This window comes from Tachyglossus aculeatus, chromosome 1, assembly GCF_015852505.1.
Source record: "Tachyglossus aculeatus isolate mTacAcu1 chromosome 1, mTacAcu1.pri, whole genome shotgun sequence".
NCBI lineage: Eukaryota > Metazoa > Chordata > Mammalia > Monotremata > Tachyglossidae > Tachyglossus > Tachyglossus aculeatus.
The window spans coordinates 70,516,723-70,540,519 of NC_052066.1; the positions used below are offsets into that span (position 1 = coordinate 70,516,723).

Here is a 23,797-nt window from a genome sequence, read left to right on the forward strand (position 1 = left end):
AAGGTAGAGATGTCCGGAAAGCAGGAGGAAATACGGGACTGCAGGGAAGGAGAAAAATCAGGGCTGGAGTTGTGGATTTGGGAATCATTCACATAGAGATGGTAGTTTAAGACATGAGAGCAAATGAGTAACTTGCATAGTTAGGGGGTGGGAGATAGAGGACGAGCCTATGAAGGAGACTGAGAATGAGTGTCCCGAGAGTTTGGAGGAGAACAAGGAGAGGACAGTACTAATGAAACCAAGGTTGGATACTGTTTCCAGGAGAAGGGGGTGGTTCACAGTGTTGAAGGCATGGAAACATCGAGGAGGATTAGAATGGAGTAGAGGCTGTTGGATATGGCAAAAAGGAGACCAGTGGCAAACTTGGGGAGGGCAGTTTCCCTGGAGTGAAGGGGGAGGAAGCCAGATTGGAGATAATCATCATCATCATCATCACTATATGATAGATCCAGGTGGGAAGAATCAATAACATCAAGTAAACATGACTAGACTGAGCTCGTTGTTGGGTAGGGATTGTCTTTGTTGCTGAATTGTACTTTCCAAGTGTTTAGAACAGTGCTCTGCATGAAGTAAGCACTCAATAAATACGATTGAATGAATAAATGAAGACCATAAGAACTGAGAGCTGAATAGATGGTATTGTGGGGAGGTGAGGCAGTCAGTATCCATCCACCGAAAATGTTTTAAATATAGGGCCACCTCATTTGTCAACTGCTTTCATCAAAAAGCACAAACCAGCTGCTCATATATGCTCCGAGCAAAGTTGCCCCCTGAGGAAGAGGAATTGAAATGTTCTGTAGATACCCTGGCGTGAATCAATCAATCAATCAATCGTATTTATTGAGCGCTTACTGTGTGCAGAGCACGGTACTAAGCGCTTGGGAAGTACAAGTGGGCAGCATATAGAGACAGTCCCTACCCAACCGTGGGCTCACAGTCTAAAAGGGTGAGACAGAGAACAAAACCAAACATACTAACAAAATAAAATAAATAGAATAGATATGTACAAGTAAAATAAATAGAGTAATAAATATGTACAAACATATATACATATATACAGGTGCTGTGGGGAAGGGAAGGAGGTAAGATGGGGGGGATGGAGAGGGGGACGAGGGGGAGAGGAAGGAAGGGGCTCAGTCTGGGAAGGCCTCCTGGAGGAGGTGAGCTCTCAGTAGGGCCTTGAAGGGAATTAAGCCCCTGGGAGGGTATAGTATAAAAACAGACAGACACATTCCCTGTCCACAATGAGGTTACAGTCTAGAGGAGGAGACAAACATTAATATAAACAAATAAATTACAAATATGTACATAAGTGCTGTGGGGCTGGGAGCAGGACTGAATAAAGGGAGCAAGTCAGGGCAACTCAGAAGGGAGTGGGAGAAGAGGAGAGGAAGGCTTAGTCAGGGAAGGCCTCTTGGAGATGCGCCTTCAATAACGAGATGGTGGGGAGAATAACTGTCATATATGAGGAGGGAGGGTGTTCCATTCATTCGTTCATTCAATCTTATTTACCGAGCGCTTACTATGTGCAGAGCACTGTACTAAGCGCTTGGGAAGTACAAGCCGGCAACATATAGAGGCGGTCCCGACCCAACAACGGGCTCACAGTCTAGCAGGGGGAGGACGTGGGTGAGAGGTTGGCGGCGAGATGGAAGAGATCTAGGTACAGTGAGGAGATGAGCATCAGAGGAGCAAAGCGTGTGGGCTGGGTTGTAGCAGGAGAGTAGTGTGGTACGAGGGGGCAAGGTGACTGAGTGCTTTAAAGCCAACGGTCAGGCTCTCCATCCCCCCCACCTTACCTCCTTCCCTTCCCCACAGCACCTGTATATATGTATATATGTTTGTACAGATTTATTACTCTATTTATTTTACTTGTACATATCTATTCTATTTATTTTGTTAGTATGTTCGGTTTTGTTCTCTGTCTCCCCCTTTTAAGCTGTGAGCCCGCTGTTGGGTAGGGACTGTCTCTATGTGTTGCCAATTTGTACTTCCCAAGCGCTTAGTACAGTGCTCTGTACACAGTAAGCGCTCAATAAATACGATTGATTGATTGAGTTTCTGCTTGAGATCAGAACTATAAATCACAAACACCCATTCTGCACCAACCGCAATCAATACCATTTGTTAATAAGGGTGTCTGCTATCAGTCTGCTCTAAAAATAAAGCTGAGGTGAAAATGAAAGCATTTTGTGGCTCTAAAGAATAAATCTGTTCTTCTACTGTATACAAAATAGCCCACAGAATTCACGGTACTAAATAAAAATCTATCATCCTTAAAATTTGTATTCAAAATGTACCTGTGCAGCCCACTGTTTGTGCCATGGAGATGCAATAATAGCAGGATGAATGAAACTGACATTTTTCCACTTCGTCTAGGATTAACGGCGAAATCTCCCAGATTGAATTGGCAAATGGTTATTTCCAAGACTAATTTCAGTGATGTCTCAGTAACGTAAGCTTCGAGAGACCCAAATCAGTCATTAATACTTACTCAAAAACTATCCAGATAAAAATGAATGGATATTGAATCTCTTGTAGTTATACTAGGCTCTGCTATGGAGGCAGTCTTCAAGTCCATTATTAATCAGAGCTGCAGGACGCACAGCCTTCTTTTAATTATAAAGAAAAGTGGGAGGAAGTGGGTCTTGATCATCTACGCAATAAAAAGTTAATTGATTACTTCTCTCCCTCTGAACAAAAATTGCTTGGCCAATTGAAAATAAATGATTATAGCAGTAGGTCAATACAATTACATATTTTAAGTACTAGTTTAAGAAGGAAACAAGAAGAAAGAATGCTACTTTTTCACAGAATCTCACTGATCTCCTATAAATACAAAAATAGACCTTCATCTATGATTGAATGAGGGCCTAATTCTAGGGATTTTGATAAAAACTAGGTACTTGACTTTGGTTCAGGAACCAGCCCCAATTAATAACATTGTTCCTATGAGAAAACTGATTCCCACTTACAATTTTTCAACTTAAGACGCAGTTTTTTGGAACAGACTGCGTCCTAAATCCTAGGACTTCCTTCGCAGACTGTAAGCTCCTTAATTGTGGTGCTTGTTAAGCACTTCCTATACAGTTTTGGGGTAAAGTAATGATAGCATTTATTAAGCGCTTACTATGTGCAAAGCACTGTTCTAAGCACTGGGGAGGTTACAAGGTGATGAGGCTATCCCACGGGGGGCTCACAGTCTTCATCCCCATTTTATTCATTAATTCGTATTTATTGAGCGCTTACTGTGTGCAGAGCACTGTACTAAGCGCTTGGGAAGTACAAGTTGGCAACATATAGAGACGGTCCCTACCCAACAGTGGGCTCACAGTCTTGAAGGGGGAGACAGAGAACAAAACAAAACATATTAACAAAATAAAATAAATAAATATGTACAAATAAAATAAACAAATAGAGTAACAAATACGTACAAACATATATACATATATACAGGTGCTGTGGGGAGGGGAAGGAGGAGTGGATGGGGGGGGGAGAGGAAGGAGGGGGCTCAGTCTGGGAAGCCCTCCTGGAGGAGGTGAGCTCTCAGTAGGGCTTTGAAGGGAAAGACCTCATTTTACAGATGAGGTCACTGAAGCACAGAGCAGTTAAGTGACTTGCCCAAAGTCACTCAGCTGACAAGTGGCAGAGCCGGAATTTGAACCCATGACCTCTGACTCCAAAGCCTGGGCTCCTTCCACTGAGCCACGCTGCTTCTCTGTAAGTAGATGGGCTGTAAGCTTGTCTCTAGACTGTAAGCTCATTGTGGGCAGGTACTGTGTCTGTTATATTGTTATACTGTACTCACCCAAGCACCTACTACAGTGCTCTGGACACAGTAAGCGCTCAATAAATATGATGGACTGACTGACTAGATACAAGATAATCAGGTTCCACATGGAGCTTCCAGCCTAAGTAGGAAGGAGAAGAGGTATTGACTCTCCAATTTGCAGATGAAGAAAACGGGACACAGAGAGGTTAAGTGACTCACCCAAGGCCACACAGCAGGTAAATGGTGGAGCTAGGATCAGAAACCAGGGCCTCTGACTTCCGGGCCCTTACTTTACAATAGTAATGATAATAATAATAATGAATAATAAAGATATCTTTTAAGTGCTTACTGTATGTTAACACTGTACTAAGAGCTGGGGTAGATTAAACATAAGAGGCAGCGTGGCTCAGTGGAAAGAGCCCGGGCTTTGGAGTCAGAGGTCATGGGTTCAAATCCCGGCTCCGCCAATTGTTAGCTGTGTGACTTTGGACAAGTCACTTCACTTCTCTGGGCCTCAGTTACCTCATCTGTAAAATGGGGATGAAGACTGTGAGCCCCCCGTGGGACAACCTGATCACCCTGTATCCTCCCCAGTGCTTAGAACAGTGCCTTGCACATAGTAAGCTTCTAGACTGTGAGCCCACTGTTGGGTAGGGACCATCTCTATATGTTGCCAACTTGTACTTCCCAAGTGCTTAGTACAGTGCTCTGCACACAGTAAGCGCTCAATAAGTACGATTGATTGATTAGTAAGCGCTTAATAAATGCCACATTATTATTATTATTAATCAGGTCCCTCATGGGGCTCATAGTCTAACTAGGGAGGATAACACTACTCAATCCCCACTTTGCAAATGAGGGAACTGAGGCACAGAGAAATGACTTGCCCATGGTCACACAGCGGACAAGTGGTGGCGCCAAGATTAGAACACAGGTTCTCTGACTCTCAGGCCTGTGCTCTTTCCACTTGACTAGACTGCTTCCCCACCTCTCAGGGTCGCACCTGGAGAATTTCCAGTACTCTCCCAGTCATCATCATCATCATCATCAATCGTATTTATTGAGCGACTACAAGAGGGAGAGTCAAGCAGAGGCCTGTCCATTCCATTCCATTCCTAGCTTGGCCAGTGGCTAGCGAGCGGCGGGCGATCTGCTACAAGTCAAAACTCCCCTGTGCTGGGCAGCAGCGGCGTGGGAGAGAGTCAAGGGCGGAGAGTTTACTGTGCGGAAGGAGGCAATGGTCAACTACGTCTGGATTTTGACCAAGAAAACTCTACGGATACATTACCAGAACGATTACAGATGGAGGTGGGGCGTTCTGGGAGAGATGTGTCCATGGCATCGCTATGGGTTGGAGACAACTTGATGGCACAAGACAAGACAAGACTGCTTCCCAATGTGATTCCCATCTTGGTGTCATTCTCAACTCCACTCTCTCATTCACCCCTCACATCTAAGCCGTCACCAAAACCTGCCGGTCTCAGCTCCGCAACATGGCCAAGATCCGCCCTTTCCTCTCCATCCCTACCGCTAGCCTGCTCATTCAAGCTCTCATCCTATCCCGTCTGGACTACTGCATCAGCCTTCTCTCCGATCTCCCATCCTCGTGTCTCTCCCCACTTCAATCCATACTTCATGCCGCTGCCCGGATTATCTTTGTCCAGAAACGCTCTGGGCATGTTACTCCCCTCCTCAAAAATCTCCAGTGGCTACCAATCAATCTGCGCATCAGGCAGAAACTCCTCACCCTGGGCTTCAAGGCTGTCCATCCCCTCGCCCCCTCCTACCTCACCTCCCTTCTCTCCTTGTCCAGCCCAGCCCGCACCTTCCGCTCCTCTGCCGCCGCTAACCTCCTCACCAGGCCTCGTTCTCGCCTGTCCCGCCATTGACCCCCAGCCCATGTCATCCCCCGGGCCCGGAATGGCCTCCCTCTGCCCATCCGCAAAGCTAGCTCTCTTCCTCCCTTCAAGGCCCTACTGAGAGCTCACCTCCTCCAGGAGGCCTTCCCAGACTGAGCCCCTTCCTTCCCCTCCCCATCGTCCCCCTCTCCACCCCCACATCTTACCTCCTTCCCTTCCCCACAGCACCTGTATATATGTATATATGTTTGTACACATTTATTACTCTATTTATTTTACTTGTACATATCTATTCTATTTATTTTATTTTGTTAGTATGTTTGGTTTTGCTCTCTGTCTCCCCCTTTTAGACTGTGAGCCCACTGTTGGGTAGGGACTGTCTCTATATGTTGCCAATTTGTACTTCCCAAGCGCTTAGGACAGTGCTCTGCACATAGTAAGCACTCAATAAATACGATTGATGATGATGATGATGATGAAGGCCTATAATGAAGGCCATAATGAAGGCCAATCATCTACTTGGGTGTGTATCTCCTAAGCACAATGTTAGGTAGGGACCGTCTCTATATGTTGCCAACTTGTACTTCCCAAGCGCTTAGTACAGTGCTCTGCACACAGTAAGCGCTCAATAAATACGATTGAACGAATGAATGAATGAACTGAGTGCTTACTGTGTGCAAAACACTGTACTAAGCACTTGGGAGAGTACCCTATGTATCCTGATAGTATGCCACTTCCCCTATCAGTAATTTACTTTAATGTCTGTCTCCCCCTCTACACTGTAAGCTCCTTACGGGGTTGCAGATTGTGTGAATCAATTCTACTATTTTGTGCTCGCCCAAGTCCTCGTATAGAGCACTGCACACAATAAGTGCTAACTAAATATTATTGATGAATTGATCGATTGATCAAACAGCAATCCATTTCCTTAAAATAACTTCCTTTTTGAGCCCCTTAACTCCAATGACTATGAGGAAAGAGACTCACTTAACATTACAGCATCACAGACAAACAACCATGAATTGGTGCTACCCTTCTCACTGGGCCTTGTTCTTGACTGCCTCTCTGCAGAGCCCTGGCCCATGTCCTACTTCTGGACTGGAACTGTGACTGTGAGCCATATGTTGCCAACTTGTACTTCCCAAGCGCTTAGTACAGTGCTCTGCACACAGTAAGCGCTCAATAAATACGATTGATTGATTGGAACGCCCTCCCTCCTCAAATCTGACAGACAATTACTCTCACCAGCTTCAAAGCCTTAATGAAGGCCCATCTCCTCCAAGAGACCTTCCCAGACTAAGCCCCACTTTTCCTCATCTCCCATTCCCTTCTGCGTCACCCTGACTTGCTCCCTTTGCTCTTCCCCATCTTCCTACCCCACAGCACTTATGTATCGGGGAAAGAGCACGGATTTGGGAGTCAGAGGACGTGGGTTCTAATCCTGCCTCCATCACTTGTCTGCTGTGTGATTCTTGGGCAAGCCGAGTCGCCTCGCTTAATGACGATTAATAATAATAATGATGGTATTTATAATAATAATGGCATTTATTAAGCGCTTAATGAGGATTAATAATAATAATGATGGTATTTATAATAATAATGGTATTTATTAAGCACTTAATGAGGATTAATAATAATAATGATGGTATTTATAATAATAATAATAATGGTATTTATTAAGCGCTTACCATGTGCAAAGCACTGTTCTAAGCGCTGGGGAGGTTACAAGGTGATCAGGTTATCCCACAGGGGGCTCACAGTCTTAATCCCCATTTTACAGATGAGGGAACTGAGGCACAGAGAAGTGAAGTGACTTGCCCAAAGTCACACAGCTGACAAGTGGCGGAGCCTGGATTTGAACCCATGACCTCTGACTCCAAAGCCCGGGCTCTTTCCACTGAGCCACGCTGCACTTACTTTGTGCGAAGCACTGATTAAGACCATGAGCCCCAGGTGGGACAACCTAATTACCTTGTAATCTACTCCAGTGCTTAGAACAGTGCTTAGCACAGAGTAACTACTTAACAAATACATTATTATTACTATTACTTTTCTATTTTCCACACAAATCTGTAGCTAAACATTAAATGATTTCCCTGGACAGAAGGAGTCACTTGATACTGCCATCATGAGCTAAAGAGGAAGCCTTGAACCTTCCCTTACAGTCTTAGAAGAAAGAGTGGGGAAGGTCAGAACACCTGAAAGTAAACACCACGTTTTCCATTTAGACATTTTTTTTTATGGTATTTGTTAAGTACTTACTATGTGCCAGGCACTGTACTAAGCACTGGGGTAGATAATAATAATAATAATGATAATAATAATAATGACATTTATTAAGCACTTACTATGTGCAAAGCACTGTTCTAAGCGCTGGGGAGGTTACAAGGTGATCAGGTAGTCTTAATCCCCATTTTACAGATGAGGGAACTGAGGTACAGAGAAGTTAAGTGACTTGCCCAAAGTCACACAGCTGACAATTGGCAGAGAGGGATTTGAACTCATGACCTCTGACTCCAAAGCCCATGCTCTTTCCACTGAGCCATGCTGCTTCTCGATATAAGTTATACGATATAAGTTATAGATTTAATTTAATCAGGTTAGACAGTCTCTATTCGATCAATCAATCAATCAATCGTATTTATTCCACACAGGGCTCACATTCTTAATCCCCATTTTACAGATGAGGGAATTGAGGCACAGAAAAGTTAATTGATTTGTCCAAGGTCACACAGCAGATAAGTAGGGGAGCCAGGATTAGAACCCAGGTCCTTTTAGAACCCAGGTCCTTCTAACTTTCAGGCCCATTCTCCATCCACTAGGCCATGCTGCTTCCAGGTCATTTTTCATCTCAGAATAGCAACGTACTTCACAGATACTAGTTAAAAGATATCTCACAATACCTTCAAAATCAGCTATCAAAAGCTACTTTAGAGATGCAAAAAATGCAGGCCCAGAGGAGTTGAATAATTTAACCAAATCATCAGCAGATTGGTAATTCGGTTGAAAATCTTAGAGGACTTTTCATTACCAAATCCAGGCCTCCACTGACTGATACATCGCTGAAGCCATTCACGATGAACCCGTAATTAATGATTACATACCCAAAGTAAATGCATGTAATAGCATTAAATATTAACTATAGATTTCCCAACTCTAGGTATGTGACAAAACCACAATAGCTAAAGTTTGCACTTTTGTGCTGGATGGAATGATGGATGCCTTACTTGGCAAAGCAATTGTGAAGATAAATCAACCTGAGAGCTAATACTCCTGGAAACAGCACCTGAACTTTCAGAACAAGGAGGGAGATCTTTTCACCAGAATCATAAATGAGAAAAAGCAGTTAATCAGACCTTAGTAAGGGCTCAAGTGTCTTTTGTCAGACCTTCCCGTGTGGCGCCCTCACTTACCTCAATGTCATCTTCTTCCTCTTCGTCATCAGATTCGAGGACATTATCCAGTAGCTCTTCTAGAAGGTAAAAATATCATCATCATCATCGATCGTATTTATTGAGCGCTTACTATGTGCAGAGCACTGTACTAAGCGCTTGGGAAGTACAAATTGGCAACATATAGAGACAGTCCCTACCCAACAGTGGGCTCACAGTCTAAAAGTGAAAAAATATGAAGAGTGGCCCAGTCAGAGCCCTTAGTCTTCTTAACATAGGGTTCAGAAAAGTTTGTCTCAAAAGTCAGTTCCTGCTCTTTAATCGATCTATCCATCAATCAACAAATGATATTTATGGAGGGCTTACTTTTTGTAGAACACTTTACTAACCATTTGGGAGAGTGCATTTACAACAGAGGTGGTAAACGCCTTCCTTGCCCATGATGGGCTTATAGTCTAGAAGGGGAAACAAATATTAATATAAATATACAAATTACAGCTATGTAAATAGTATGGTAGGGCTGGGGGTGGGGTGAATACATTTGCTTCCAGTCTGACAAAAGGTGGTAGGTATTTTATCAGTATTTCTATTGATAGCAAGGTGAATCACTTAAATTTAACTGACAAGTTCCCTCAATCTCCCTTGGGAGTCTTCTGGGGTTCCTGAAAGGTCTTCCTGAAAGCTTACTGGCTTAATGGCAAGAACATGGATTTGGGAGTCAGAGGAAGTGGGTTCTAATCCTAGCTCTGCCACTTCATCTGCTGTGTGACCTTGGGCACATTACTTAACTTCTCTTTGCCTGGGTTACCTCATGCGCAAAACATATTTTGCCTCAGTTAAAAGGTCATGTGCTGTGTAACTTCAGGATGTCAAAAAAATGCACATAAAGTCTTAAAATGCTCCCAAACTTTTGTGGTCTTTTGTCTCTGAAAAGACTGTGAGCTCCATGTGGGACAGGGACTGTGTCCAACCTGATTACTTTGTATCTACCCTTAATAATAATAATAATGATGGTATTTATTAAGCGCTTACTATGTAAAGCACTGTTCTAAGCGCTGGGGGAATACAAGGTCATGAGGTTGTCCCACGTGGGGCTCACAGTCTTCATCCCCATTTTACAGATGAGGGAACTGAGGCCCAGAGAAGTGAAGTGACTTGCCCAAAGTCACACAGCTGACAAGTGGCGGAGCCGGCATTTGAACCCATGACCTCTGACTCCAAAGCCTGGGATCTTTCCCACTGAGCCACGCTGCTTCTTACCCTTGTGCTTAGAAAAGTGCTTGGCACATAGTAAGTGCTTAACAAATACCACAATTATTATTATGATTCTGTCTTCAAATACAAGATGCTGTCTGGGAAGGAAAAATATTGGAGAAGGCTAGAAATGGGCATGATACTGTATCAGGAGGCCTTTATTAAATACAATAGTAGTACAGTACTCTGCACACACAGTGTCAATAAATAAATAAGAGATTGATCAATCAATGGTACTTATTAAGTGCTTGCTGTGTGCAGAAGAGCACTATAACAAGAACTCCTAAAAATGACATTCAAGTTAAATAGGATTTATCTTCCAATCTCAGGCTGTCAGCACAAAACAAAAGAACTTACAAAATGCCATCCTGGGTCAGGCCAACGTGTCTCTCCTGACCAGTATTTTGTTTTTACAATTGACACTAAAAGTATTTTTATGATGACCAGCATGGTGGTTGTTTTTTGAGACACCCATCTTGGTAGTTAGGGCTGAACATTCTAAAATGCCTAAAGTCACCACTTAAAAATCCATTAGGGACTTATCCTTCATTAATACATTTAAACCCAACTAAGCGATAACAACCTCACGAAATAGGAATGTGGGGAGGAAAAAAAAAGTAGAGATGCGAGATACAAGGTGGGGTGGGGCAGCTGAGTGATGGAGGGGAGGAAGGAAGGGATCCGTATTGAAAGGGGGGCATTTAACCAATTTAGTTCCATTCTTGCGTAAGGCATTGACCTGATAAATTCCCTGAGAATCCTTGGGATTTTGCCTCAGTTAAAAGGTCATGTGCTGTGGAGATAACTTCAGGATGTCAAAAAAAATGCACTTAAAGTCTTAAAATGCTCCTGAACGTCTGTGGCCATTTTCCTCTGAAACCATGTAGCAAAGCCAGCTGCAAGTCAAGAGTCTGTGAAGTTGGCGAGGTTTTGTCTCCCAGCCTTGCCTTCTTCCCCTCCTGCATCTAAGTAGGAGCTCTACACAATACGCACAGTTCTGCCCAGACACATGTTTTCACTACATGTTTTGGATAGAATGTGATAGGAGAAATTGAGAATCTGCTGGGGATAACAAGCCTCTGTCTAGACACAGTGCGATGTGGGGTTGGAAGAAAAAGTCAATCATTCACACAGCCTCAGCCACAGGGAGTATTAAAATGTGAATTTCCCTTACTATTGGGGTTCTGCAAGAAGACTACCCCTGTATATTTCGGCTGGCCCCTACTTCCTTTCCAAACTTCTTGGACGCCCCCAGAACCAGGCTCCCTAATTCTGCATCATGGCATTGTGGATAAAACGCGGGCGTGGGAGTTAGAAGGTCGTGGGTTCTAATCCCGGCTCTGCCACTTGTCTGCTCTGTGACCTCGGGCAAGTCACTGCACTTCTCTGTGCCGAAGTTACCTCATCTGCAAAATGGGGATTGAGACTGTGAGCCTCAAGTGGGGCAGGGACTGCGTCCAAACCAATTTGCTTGTAATAATAATAATAATAATGACGGCACTTGTTAAGCACTTACTATGTGCCAAGCACTGTTCTAAGCGCTGGAGAGGAAACAAGGTAATCAGATTGTTCTGCATGGGGCTCACAGTCTTAACCCCCATTTTACAGATGAGGTAACTGAGGCACGGAGAAGCTAAGTGACTTGCCCAAGGTCACACAGCTGACAATTGGCAGAGCTGGGATTTGAACCCACGTCCTCTGACTCCAAAGCCCATTCTCTTTCCATTGAGCCATGCTGCTTGTATCCATTCCAGCGCTTATTACAGTGCCTGGCACACAGTAAGTGCTTAACAAATATCACAGTTATTATTATTATTATTATTATTTTGCTCAGGAGAGAGGGCAGAAAGGGGTCTGGTGGATGCCTAGATTCTGCATTTGTAGACAGCCACTGTTCTAAAGGGAAAGGCAATTATAGGAGCTGAACTTTTACCCTGGTCATTTTGTTTTAAAGAAAGACTTCACATTCCTCGACATTTCATTTCTAAAGAAGAGGAGGCAGGTGCTTGCATTAGGTTTTTATGGAGGAAGTGTGGTGAAACAGTTGGGACTCCCAGGAATACACTTCCCTGTGACCTACAATTCCATCCCCTCCTCTAAAGAAAGACACCTTTAGCTGCGGAAGTTTAGATGACCTCCTTTGTGAGCAAGTTCTTTGTGAGCAAGTTCTTTGTGACCAGCTAGTGAAGAGTAGTCCAAGTTACAATTAATGATGGTGGGCTCAGAGAGTAGCAGCCTGGCCTTGTGGATAGAACACGGGGCTGGGAATCAGAAGGATCTGGGTTCTAATCCCAGCTCCTCCACTTGTCTGCTTTGTGATCTTGGGCAAATCATTTAATTTCTCTGTAAAATGGGGATAAAGACTGTGAGCCTCACGGGGACATGGACTGTGTCCAACAAGATTAGCTTGTATCTACCCCTGAGCCTAGGACAGTGCCTGGCACATACTAAATGCTTAAAAAATATCATAAAAACAAACAAAAAAACTGATCATCAAGACAGAAAGTTCGTTGTGGGCAGGGAAAGAGTCTACCAACTGTGTTGTATTATGCTTTCCCAAACACTTAATACAGTGCTCGGCACACAGTAAGTGCTCAATAAATATGTTTGACTGAATGGGGAGCTTACTGATGAGGCTCAATAGAAAGAATTAGGAATCCTCATTCTGGAAAGAGGCAGTTGAGGGGACAAGACTGAAGTCATGAAGGGTGAGTTTGTGGTGAAAACAGAATTGCTCTTCAGCAAATTTCACGCTATCTGGATGAGAGGACTCCTCCCTGAAAAGTTCATTCATTCATTCAATTGTATTTATTGAGCGCTTACTGTGTGCAGAGCGCTGTACTGGGCGCTTGGGAAGTACAAGTTGGCAACATATAGAGACAGTCCCTATCCAACAGTGGGCTCACAGTCTAGAAGGGGGAGACAAAAAGTTGAGGGCAGCAGGTTCAAAACAAACCCAAGGATACCTTTCTTTATCACTAGGTGAAAACCATATGAAACCTGTAAACCTTGGGAGCTGTGCAGACAGAAAACACAGGTCATTTCAAGAGTGATTAAAATAAATCCCTGGATAAAACTACAAGTTGATAGAGGGAAAGGGAGGAATGTATAGCGGACAACGTATTAGACAGCACAAGGATGGGTGTCAGAGAGGGTGACCTTCGACCGTTTCTTCTAAACGGATCAGTATCGGAAACAGAATAATGGGTTGGATAGACCATATTCTGACCCAGTGGTGGCATTTCCATTCGAGGGGGTGGCGGGGGGGAGAGAGAGAGAGAGAGAGAGAGAGAGAGTGTGTGTGTGTGTGTGTGTGTGTGTACACATACATGTATACACAAGACAGTTTGCTCCAGTTAGCGTGGCTCGGTGGAAAGAGCATGGGCTTTGGAGTCCTTTTAGACTGTGAGCCCACTGTTGGGTAGGGACTGTCTCTATATGTTGCCAATTTGTACTTCCCAAGCGCTTAGTACAGTGCTCTGCACATAGTAAGCGCTCAATAAATACGATTGATGATGATGATGGAGTCAGAGGTCATGGGTTCGAATCCCGGCTCTGCCACTTGTCAGCTGTGTGACCTCGGGCAAGTCACTGAACTTCTCTGAGCCTCAGTTCCCTCATCTGTAAAATGGGGATTAAGACTGTGAGCCCCACGTGGGACAACCTTGATCACTTTGTATCCGCCCCAGCGCTTAGAACAGTGCTTGGCACATAGTAAGCGCTTAACAAATACCACCACCACCATTATTATTATTATTATTAGCAAGGTGTACTTGGGCTGGAGTATGTTCTTCCTCACTTTACAATCACTGTCTTTGTCACTTTCTGCACCTCACTACCATTGACTATACTGAGCTGCTAGGCAGGAATTCTCTTTACTTGGGACTCTACTGAAAAAAAAATGTTGGTATTTGTTAAGAGCTTACTATGTACCAGACACTGTTCTAAGTGCTGGGACAGATACAAGGTTATTAGGTTGTCACAGTCTTGATCCCCATTTTACAGATGAGGGAACTGAGGCCCAGAGAAGTGAAGCGACTTGTCCAAAGTCACCCAGCTGACAAGTGGCGGAGCCAGGATTAGAACCCACGACCTCTGACTCCCAAGCCCGGGCTCTTTCCACTAAGCTATGCTGCTTCTCAGAAAGAAGGATTGGAGCTATAATTACCAATTTTAAAACTTGGATTTACAACACATCAAGGCATTCCATTTTTCTTCGATGACACCAAACACCCATAATAGATCAACCCCAAATTGAGATTTCTAGTTCGTCAACCTATAAATTCTTCCTAATAAGGTCCAAAGGGCCTTCAAACCCTGTGTGGAAGATGGACAAATGGCTAAATCAGCTTTTCTATGCCTCTAACCTGAATTAAGCTGCTTGATAATAAATTCGATCTGGTGGATGATCCAAGCATTGCCTTCCTTGATGAAGCAGCGGAGGATTTCTTCCATTCCCTAGATGTGTGAGAAGACACGGTGGTTAACATTCAACTTTCTTTCCGTAAAATTAACTGCACAGCAAATTGTTTCGTTAGGGAAAAGAAAATGCTTAGTGAAACTGCTCAATGCACTCCAACTCAATGAAATTTTGTTCTTGATTTGCTTCTAGTTTACACAGAGAGGAAGCACAAAGTTTTTACTTTGGTACATTATGCTGGTAGATTTACTTTCTAAATGAATTCCACACTATTTATGTCTTTACTGGATTGTCCTCCATTCCTGAAATAGATCTCGATGTCTCTAGAAATGCCAGCAGAAGGCCAAAGGGATGGCTTGCACTGTGCATGACTCACTTCTCAGCTTTCCCCAACCAAATGGCCTGCAGCAGTGAGGCCTAGTGGAAAGAGCACAGGCTTGGGAGTCAAGAGAACTCAGGCTGTAATCCTGGCTCTGCCACTTGTCTCCTGTGTGACCCTGGTCAAGTCACTTCTCTGTGCCTCAGTTTCCTTAACTGCAAAATGGGGATTAAATACCTGTTCTCTCTCTCACTTAGACTGCAAACCCCATGCGGGCCATGGACTGTGTCCCACTTCACAATGTACTCTCCCCAGCACTTAGTACAGTGTTTGATTCGGAGTAAGTACACTGTACTTATTATGTATACAGTATTATATAAGTAATACTAAGTACAAGCACTTAGTACAGTGCTCTGCACATAGTAAGCGCTCAATAAATACGATTGATATTACATATATAATCATAATTATTATTATTATTGTTAAACAAACAAGTTTAGGTATAAACAATAAATAAGTTAACAAAATAGCACATATTATTATTGTCAATAATAATAACAATGATGATAATACTGGTACCGAACTGAAGATAGGAAAGACCAACTCAGCTGTATTTGTACTGTGTGAAAACTAGCATCTCATTGTCAATTCAACGTTTTCCTCACCAAAACCCTTGAGAAGACGAAGAGGAGGGAGAGGCGCTTCTCTATCTTAAATGGCTCCTCCCTTCTCTGCCCTATTCTCCACACCCAGACACAGTCAGAAGCCCTTGTGGGTCTGCCTTCCACAAACACCACAAAAGAAATAACAAGGGAATTGACAGGACACGTTTTTATATTTATTTAGCTCTTACTATGTGTCAAACACTATTCTAAGCGCTGGAGTGTATACACACCTCTCTCTTAAATGGCTCCTCCCTTCTCTGCCTTATTCTCCACACCCAGACACAGTCAGAAGCCCTTGTGGGTCTGCCTTCCACAAACACCACAAAAGAAATAACAAGGGAATTGACAGGACACGTTTTTATGATATTTATTTAGCGCTTACTATGTGTCAAACACTATTCTAAGCGCTGGAGTGTATACACGCCTCTATCTTAAATGGCTCCTCCCTTCTCTGCCTTATTCTCCACACCCAGACACAGTCAGAAGCCCCTGTGGGTCTGCCTTCCATAAATACCATAAAAGAAATAACAAGGGCATTGACAGGACACGTTTTTATGATATTTATTTAGCGCTTACTATGTGTCAAACACTATTCTAAGCGCTGGAGTGTATACACGCCTCTATCTTAAATGGCTCTTCCCTTCTCTGCCTTATTCTCCACACCCAGACACAGTCAGAAGCCCTTGTGGGTCTGCCTTCCATAAAGACCACAAAAGAAATAACAGGGGCATGGACAGGGCACGTTTTTATGATATTTATTTAGCGCTTACTATGTGTCAAACACTATTCTAAGCGCTGGAGTGTATAGAAGTGAATTAGGTTGGATACAGTCCCTGGCCCGCACGGGACTTCCAGTCAAAGCAGGAGGGAGAAAGGGAGAACTGAGGCCCATAGAAGTTACGTGACTTGCCCAAGGTCACAGAGCAAGCGTGTGGCAGAGCCAGGATTAGAACCCAGGCCCTCCGACTCCCAAATCCAAGCTCTTTCCACTGGGCTGGGCTGCTTCTCTTCTACTAGGCACTGCTGAAGAGACAGGGAAGTGGATATGAATGGGAGAAGAAGGGAAATCACTGAAGCGAGTAGTTATTAGGCGCTGATCTCAGAAAGTCCAAGAGGTAGCCCAAAGTGTGACTAAATGTTCCTGACAGCGGAACAGTCGGTGCTGATTTTAATACCCTAGACCTTGAGCAGGCTTTGGAGCCCTCTCACTGCTTTCCTGAGTTAAGCCGGATCCGAAGAACATTCAGCCTTTCCAGGAATCAAGGGGCAGCTGGCAGGGTGGGATGGTTGGATGGTTCCCGATCAGATATAATAAGTTGCCAACTTGTACTTCCCAAGCGCTTAGTCCAGTGCTCTGCACACAGTAAGCGCTCAATAAATACAATTGAATGAATGAATGAATATCTACTATTCTATTTATTTTACTAATATATTTTGTTTTGTTGTCTGTCTCCCCCCTTCTAGACTGTGAGCCCGCTGTTGGGTAGGGACAGTCGCTACCTGTTGCCAACTTGTACTTCCCAAGCGCTTAGTCCAGTGCTCTGCACACAGTAAGTGCTCAATAAATACAACTGAATGAATGAATGAATATTTACTATTCTATTTATTTTATTAATATATTTTGTTTTGTTTGTCTCCCCCCTTCTAGACTGTGAGCCCGCTGTTGGGTAGGGACCGTCTCTATATGTTGCCAATTTGTACTTCCCAAGCGCTTAGTCCAGTGCTCTGCACACAGTAAGCGCTCAATAAATACAATTGAATGAATGAATGAATATTTACTATTCTATTTATTTTACTAATATATTTTGTTTTGTTGTCTGTCTCCCCCTTTCTAGACTGTGAGCCCGCTGTTGGGTAGGGACCGTCACTACATGTTGCCAACTTGTACTTCCCAAGCGCTTAGTCCAGTGCTCTGCACACAGTAAGCGCTCAATAAATACAATTGAATGAATGAATGAATATCTACTATTCTATTTATTTTACTAATATATTTTGTTTTGTTGTCTGTCTCCCCCTTTCTAGACTGTGAGCCCGCTGCTGGGTAGGGATCGTCTCTACATGTTGCCAACTTGTACTTCCCAAGCGCTTAGTACAGTGCTCTGCACACAGTAAGCGCTCAATAAATACGATTGATTGATTGAATAAATACGATTGAATGAATGAATATTTTCTATTCTATTTATTTTTATTTTGTCAATACATTTTGTTTTGTTGTCTGTCTCCCCCTTCTAGACTGTGAGCCCGCTGTTGGGTAGGGACCGTCTCTAGACGTTGCCAACTTGTACTTCCCAAGCGCTTAGTACAGTGCTCTGCACACAGTAAGCGCTCAATAAATACGATTGAATGAATGAATGAATCAGACTGGGGGAATCCCAATTTGATCCAGACCTCCCAGAATTCTGACAGAGCTAATTAAAATCCCCCGGAGGTAATCTAGAACTACATGATGTGCTTAGAGGTTCACTAGACCTCCAAAGTAGGCACGATTCTAGAAAGGAGGCATCCATCACAGAGCATCTGTGGGCTTCTGGGACCCACAGAGTGAACTTGAAGGCCCATCCTAATTCCTACCCAAGCGGCTATGGAGTTTGGGAATGCAGGACCAGTGTTCGAAGGTTTTGTTATGGCTGCTAGGTATTCCTTAAGCACTTACTATAACAATAATAATAATTATTATTAGGGCATTTGTTAAGCGCTTACTATGTGCCAGGCACTGTTCTAAGTAGTCAAGTTGTCCCACGTGGGGCTCACAGTCCTTTTCCCCATTTTACAGATGAGGTAACTGAGGCCCAGAGATATGAAGCGACTTGCCCAAGGTCACACAGCAGACAAATGGCGGAGCTGGGATCATGACCTTCTGACTCCCAAGCCTGTGCTCTGTAAGCGCTCAATAAATACGATTGAATGAACTTAACTTCTCTGGGCCTCAGTTACCTCATTTGTAAAATGGGGATTAAGACTGTGAGCCCCCCCATGGGACAACCTGATCACCTTGTAACCTCCCTAGCACTTAGAACAGTGCTTTGCACATAGTAAGCACTTAATAAATGCCATCATTATTATTATTATTACTTCACTCTGCTGCCCAGATCATTTTTCTACAAAAACGTTTAGGACATGTCACCCCACTCCTCAAAAAACTCCAGTGGTTCCCCATCTACCTCTGCATCAAAGCAAAACTCCTCACCAGTGGCTTTAAAGCAGTCCATTCATTCATTCATTCAATCGTATTTATTGAGCGCTTACTGTGTGCAGAGCACTGTACTAAGCGCTTGGGAAGTCCAAGTTGGCAACATCTAGAGACGGTCCCTACCCAACAGTGGGCTCGCAGTCTAGAAATACGCAAACATAGACATTGTAAGCGCTTAATAAATGCCATTATTGTTAGCTGTGTGCCTTTGGAGAAGTCACATCACTGGGCCTCGGCTCCCTCATCTGTAAAATTTGGGGTCAGAGGTCGTGGGTTCAAATCCCGGCTCCACCAATTGTCAGTAGTGTGACTTTGGGAGAGTCACTTCACTTCTCTGTGCCTCAGTTACCTCGTCTGTAAAATGGGGACGAAGACTGTGAGCCACCCGGGGGGACAACTTGATCACCTTGTAACCTCCCCAGCGCTTAGAACGGTGGTTCGCGCATAGTAAGCGCTTAACAAAATGCCGGCATTATTATTATTATTACGGATAATAATGATACCCGTAATAATAATAATCCGTAATAATCAGTCCATCACCTTGACCCCTCCTGCCTCACCTTACTAATCTCCTACTACAACTCAGCCTGCACGCTTTCCTCCTCTAATGCTAAACTTCTCACTGTGCCTCGATCTTGCCTATCTCGCCGCCGACCCCTCGCCCACATCCTGCCTCTGTCCCTGGAACGCCCTCCCTTCTCATATCCGACAGACGATGACTCTCCCCAGCGTCAAAGCCTTAATCATCATCATCAATCGTATCTATTGAGCGCTTACTATGTGCAGAGCACTGTACTAAGCGCTTTAATGACAGCACACCTCCTCCAAGAGGCCTTCCCTGACTAAGCCCTCCTTTCCTCTTCTCCCACTCCCTTCTGTGTCACCTTGACTTGCTCCCTTCATTCATCTCCTATCCCAGCCCCACAGCACCTGTAACATAGCTGTAATTTTATTTATATTAAAGTCTGCCTCTTCCTCTAGACTGCAAGCTCACTGTGGACAGATAATCATCATCATCAATCGTATTTATTGAGTGCTTACTATGTGCAGAGCACTGTACTAAGCGCTTGGGGAAGTACAAACTGGCAACATATAGAGACAGTCCCTACCCAACAGTGGGCTCACAGTCTAAAAGGGGGAGACAGAGAACAAAACCAAACATACTAACAAAATAAAATAAATAGAATAGATATGTACAAGTACAATAAATAAATAAATAAATAAATAGGGTAATAAATATGTACAAACATATATGCATATATATACATATATACAGGTGCTGTGGGGAAGGGAAGGAGGTAAGATGGGGGGGATGGAGAGGGGATGTGTCTGTTATACTGTTGTACTCTCCCAAGTGCTTAGTACATTGTTCCGCATACAGTAAGCGCTCAATAAATATGACTGACACATAGTAAGCGCTTAACAAAAACCATTTAAAAGAAATGGGTTTACTTAGGACTTGATCCCACTCTTTTAGACTGTGATTTATTTTATTTTACTTACTTATATTTATTTTATTTACTGTTATTTATTTATTTTACTTGTACATATTTATTCTTTTTATTTTATTTTGTTAATATGTTTTGTTTTGTTGTCTGTCTCCCCCTTCTAAACTGTGAGCCCACTGTTGGGTAGGGACTGTCTCTATACGTTGCCAACTTGTACTTCCCAAGTGCTTAGTACAGTGCTCTGCACACAGTAAGCGCTCAATAAATACGATTGATTGACTGATTGAAACAAGACCTGTCCTAAAGCCCTAGCATTGACCCACAGGGGCTTCTGACTGTGTCTGGTTGTGGAGAATAAGGCAGAGAAGGGAGGAGCCATTTAAGACAGAGAAGCGCCTCTTCCTCCTCTTCGTCTTCTCAAGGGTTTTGGTGAGGAAAATGTTGAATTGACAATGAGATGCTAGTTTTCACACAGTACAAATACAGCTGAGTTGGTCTTTCCTATCTTCCATCGGTACTACTATTATCATTGTTATTATTTTTGACAATAATATGTGCTATTTTGTTAACTTATTATTTATACCTAAACTTGTTTGTTTAACAATAATAATAATAATTATTATCATCATCATCATCATCATCAATCGTATTTATTGAGCGCTTACTATGTGCAGAGAACTGTACTAAGCGCTTGGGAAGTACAAATTGGCATCATATAGAGACAGTCCCTACCCAACAGTGGGCTCACTCACAGTCTAAAAGGGGGAGACAGAGAACAAAACCAAGCACACTAACAAAATAAAATAAATAGAATAGACATGCACAAATAAAATAAATAAATAAATAAATAGAGTAATAAATATGTAATTTGATAATAAATATGTATTTGATAAGTGCTTACTATGTGCTAAGCTCTGGGGTAGATACAAGACCATTGGGTTGGACACAGTCCCTGTCCCACTTGGGGCTCACAGTCTTAATCCCTATTTTACAGATGAGGGAATGAGGCACAGAGAAGTTCAGTGACTTCCCCATGATCACACAGCAGACGAGTGACAGAGCTGGAATTAGAACCCATGACCTTCCGATTCCCAGGCCCGCGCTCTGTCTGATGGGGGCCCTCAATGCACCATGGAAAGGTTGCGGATATTGTTTGAATGTACGTGGTCCTGTTGCCATATTTGATATGGGCCTTAGACCCTGCAGCTCACTGGCTGGGTCCGGGAACCAAACCAAATAAAGAGATAGTCTGCACCAATCCAGTCCCCACTATTTTCAAATCTACCAAATCTACCAATCTACCAATCACTGTGATCAGCATATATATATATATATATATATATATATGTTTGTACATATTTATTACTCTATTTATTTATTTATTTATTTTGCCTGTACATATCTATTCTATTTATTTTATTTTGTTAGTATGTTTGGTTTTGTTGTCTGTCTCCCCCTTCTAGACTGTGAGCCCACTGTTGGGTAGGGACTGTCTCTATATGTTGCCAACTTGTACTTCCCAAGCGCTTAGTACAGTGCTCTGCACACAGTAAGCGCTCAATAAATACGATTGATTGACTGATTGATCAGTCAGCAACAGCAGCATATAAGCCCGTTGTATCGGGCACTTGGGGCCTTTTCCTTTAAAGAAACGAGCCCGCCGGATGCGTTACCCCCTATTCGGTCTTCGGCCTTACCAATAAAACTTTATTAAACCCCCGGCCCACGTCATCCCCCGGGCCTGGAATGGCCTCCCTCTGCCCCTCCGCCAAGCTAGCTCTCTTCCTCCCTTCAAGGCCCTGCTGAGAGCTCACCTCCTCCAGGAGGCCTTCCCAGACTGAGCCCCTTCCTTCCTCTCCCGCTCGTCCCCCTCCCCATCCCCCATCTTACCTCCTTCCCTTCCCCACAGCACCTGTATATATGTATATATGGTTGTACATATTTATTACTCTATTTATTTATTTATTTATTTTACTTGTACATTTCTATCCTATTTATTTTATTTTGTTGGTATGTTTGGTTCTGTTCTCTGTCTCCCCCTTTCAATCAATCAATCAATCAATCGTATTTATTGAGCGCTTACTATGTGCAGAGCACTGTACTAAGCGCTTGGGAAGTACAAATTGGCATCACATAGAGACAGTCCCTACCCAACAGTGGGCTCACAGTCTAAAAGGGGGAAACACAGAACAGAACCAAACATACCAACAAAATAAAATAAGTAGGATAGAAATGTACAAGCAAAATAAATAAATAAATAAATAAATAGAGTAATAAATATGTACAACCATAACTTTCAGACTGTGAGCCCACTGTTGGGTAGGGACTGTCTCTATGTGTTGCCAATTTGTACTTCCCAAGCGCTTAGTACAGTGCTCTGCACATAGTAAGTGCTCAATAAATATGATTGATTGATTGATTGATTGATTATTAAAACTTTCGGCAGTCACATGCTGTCTGACTAATTCTTTAGTCGCCCCGCGATCTTGGTGGCCATCCGGAACAACCGCCGCCATCATATCTCAGGCCTTGGGCCTGGGGGGATACTCCCCCATTTTCCCTACTGAGAGCTCACCTCCTCCAGGAGGCCTTCCCAGACTGAGCCCCCTCCTTCCTCTCCCCTTCCTCCCCATCCCCCCTTACCTCCTTCCCCTCCCCACAGCACCTGTATATATGTATATATGTCTGTACGTATTTATTACTGGATTTATTTTATTGGTACATATTTATTCTATTTATTTTATTTTGTTAATATGTTTTGTTTTGTTCTCTGTCTCCCCCTTCTAATAATAATAATAATGGCATTTATTTAGTGCTTACTATGTGCAAAGCACTGTTCTAAGCGCTGGGGAGGTTACAAGGTGATCAGGTTGTCCCACGGGGGGCTCACAGTCTTAATCCCCATTTTACAGATGAAGGAACTGAGGCACAGAGAAGTCAAGTGACTTGCCCAAAGTCACACAGCTAATAATTTGTCAGAGCCAGGATTTGAACCCATGACTTCTGACTCCCAAGCCTGTGCTCTATTCCACTGAGCCACGCTGCTTCTAGACTGTGAGCCCGCCGCTGGGTAGGGACCGTCTCTATATGTTGCCAACTTGTACTTCCCAAGCGCTTAGTACAGTGCTCTGCACACAGTAAGCGCTCAATAGGATTGAATGAATGAATGAATATCCACTAGGCCACACTGCTTATACTGATGTATGTCTCCCCCTCTACACTGTAAGCTCATTGTGGGCAGGCAATGTGTCTGTTTGTTGTTGTGTTGTACTCTCCTAAGTGCTTAGTACAGTGCTTCCTACACAGCAAGCGCTCAATAAATACGATTGAATGAATGAATGAATTGCTTACAATGTGCCAAGCACTACGGTTGGTACAATACACTCAGATCAGACATAGTCCCTGACCCAAATAGGGCTCATAATTTAAGGGGAAAGGAGAATTTGCATTTAATCCCCATTTTACAAATGAGGAAATT

General features: G+C 43.4%; 1 protein-coding gene across 2 annotated transcripts in view; it reads right to left on the minus strand.

Moving 5' to 3' along the window:
- ARMC9 (armadillo repeat containing 9) overlaps nt 1-23,797 on the minus strand; it is a 260,953-nt gene that overhangs the window by 86,320 nt on the left and 150,836 nt on the right. For both annotated transcript variants that reach the window (XM_038768825.1, XM_038768738.1), the window contains 2 exons: nt 14,645-14,735; nt 9,045-9,103 (listed from right to left, as the gene is read on the minus strand). In XM_038768825.1, the coding sequence (XP_038624753.1) occupies nt 9,045-9,103; nt 14,645-14,735 (150 nt within the window). The remainder of the gene's footprint in view (nt 1-9,044; nt 9,104-14,644; nt 14,736-23,797) is intronic.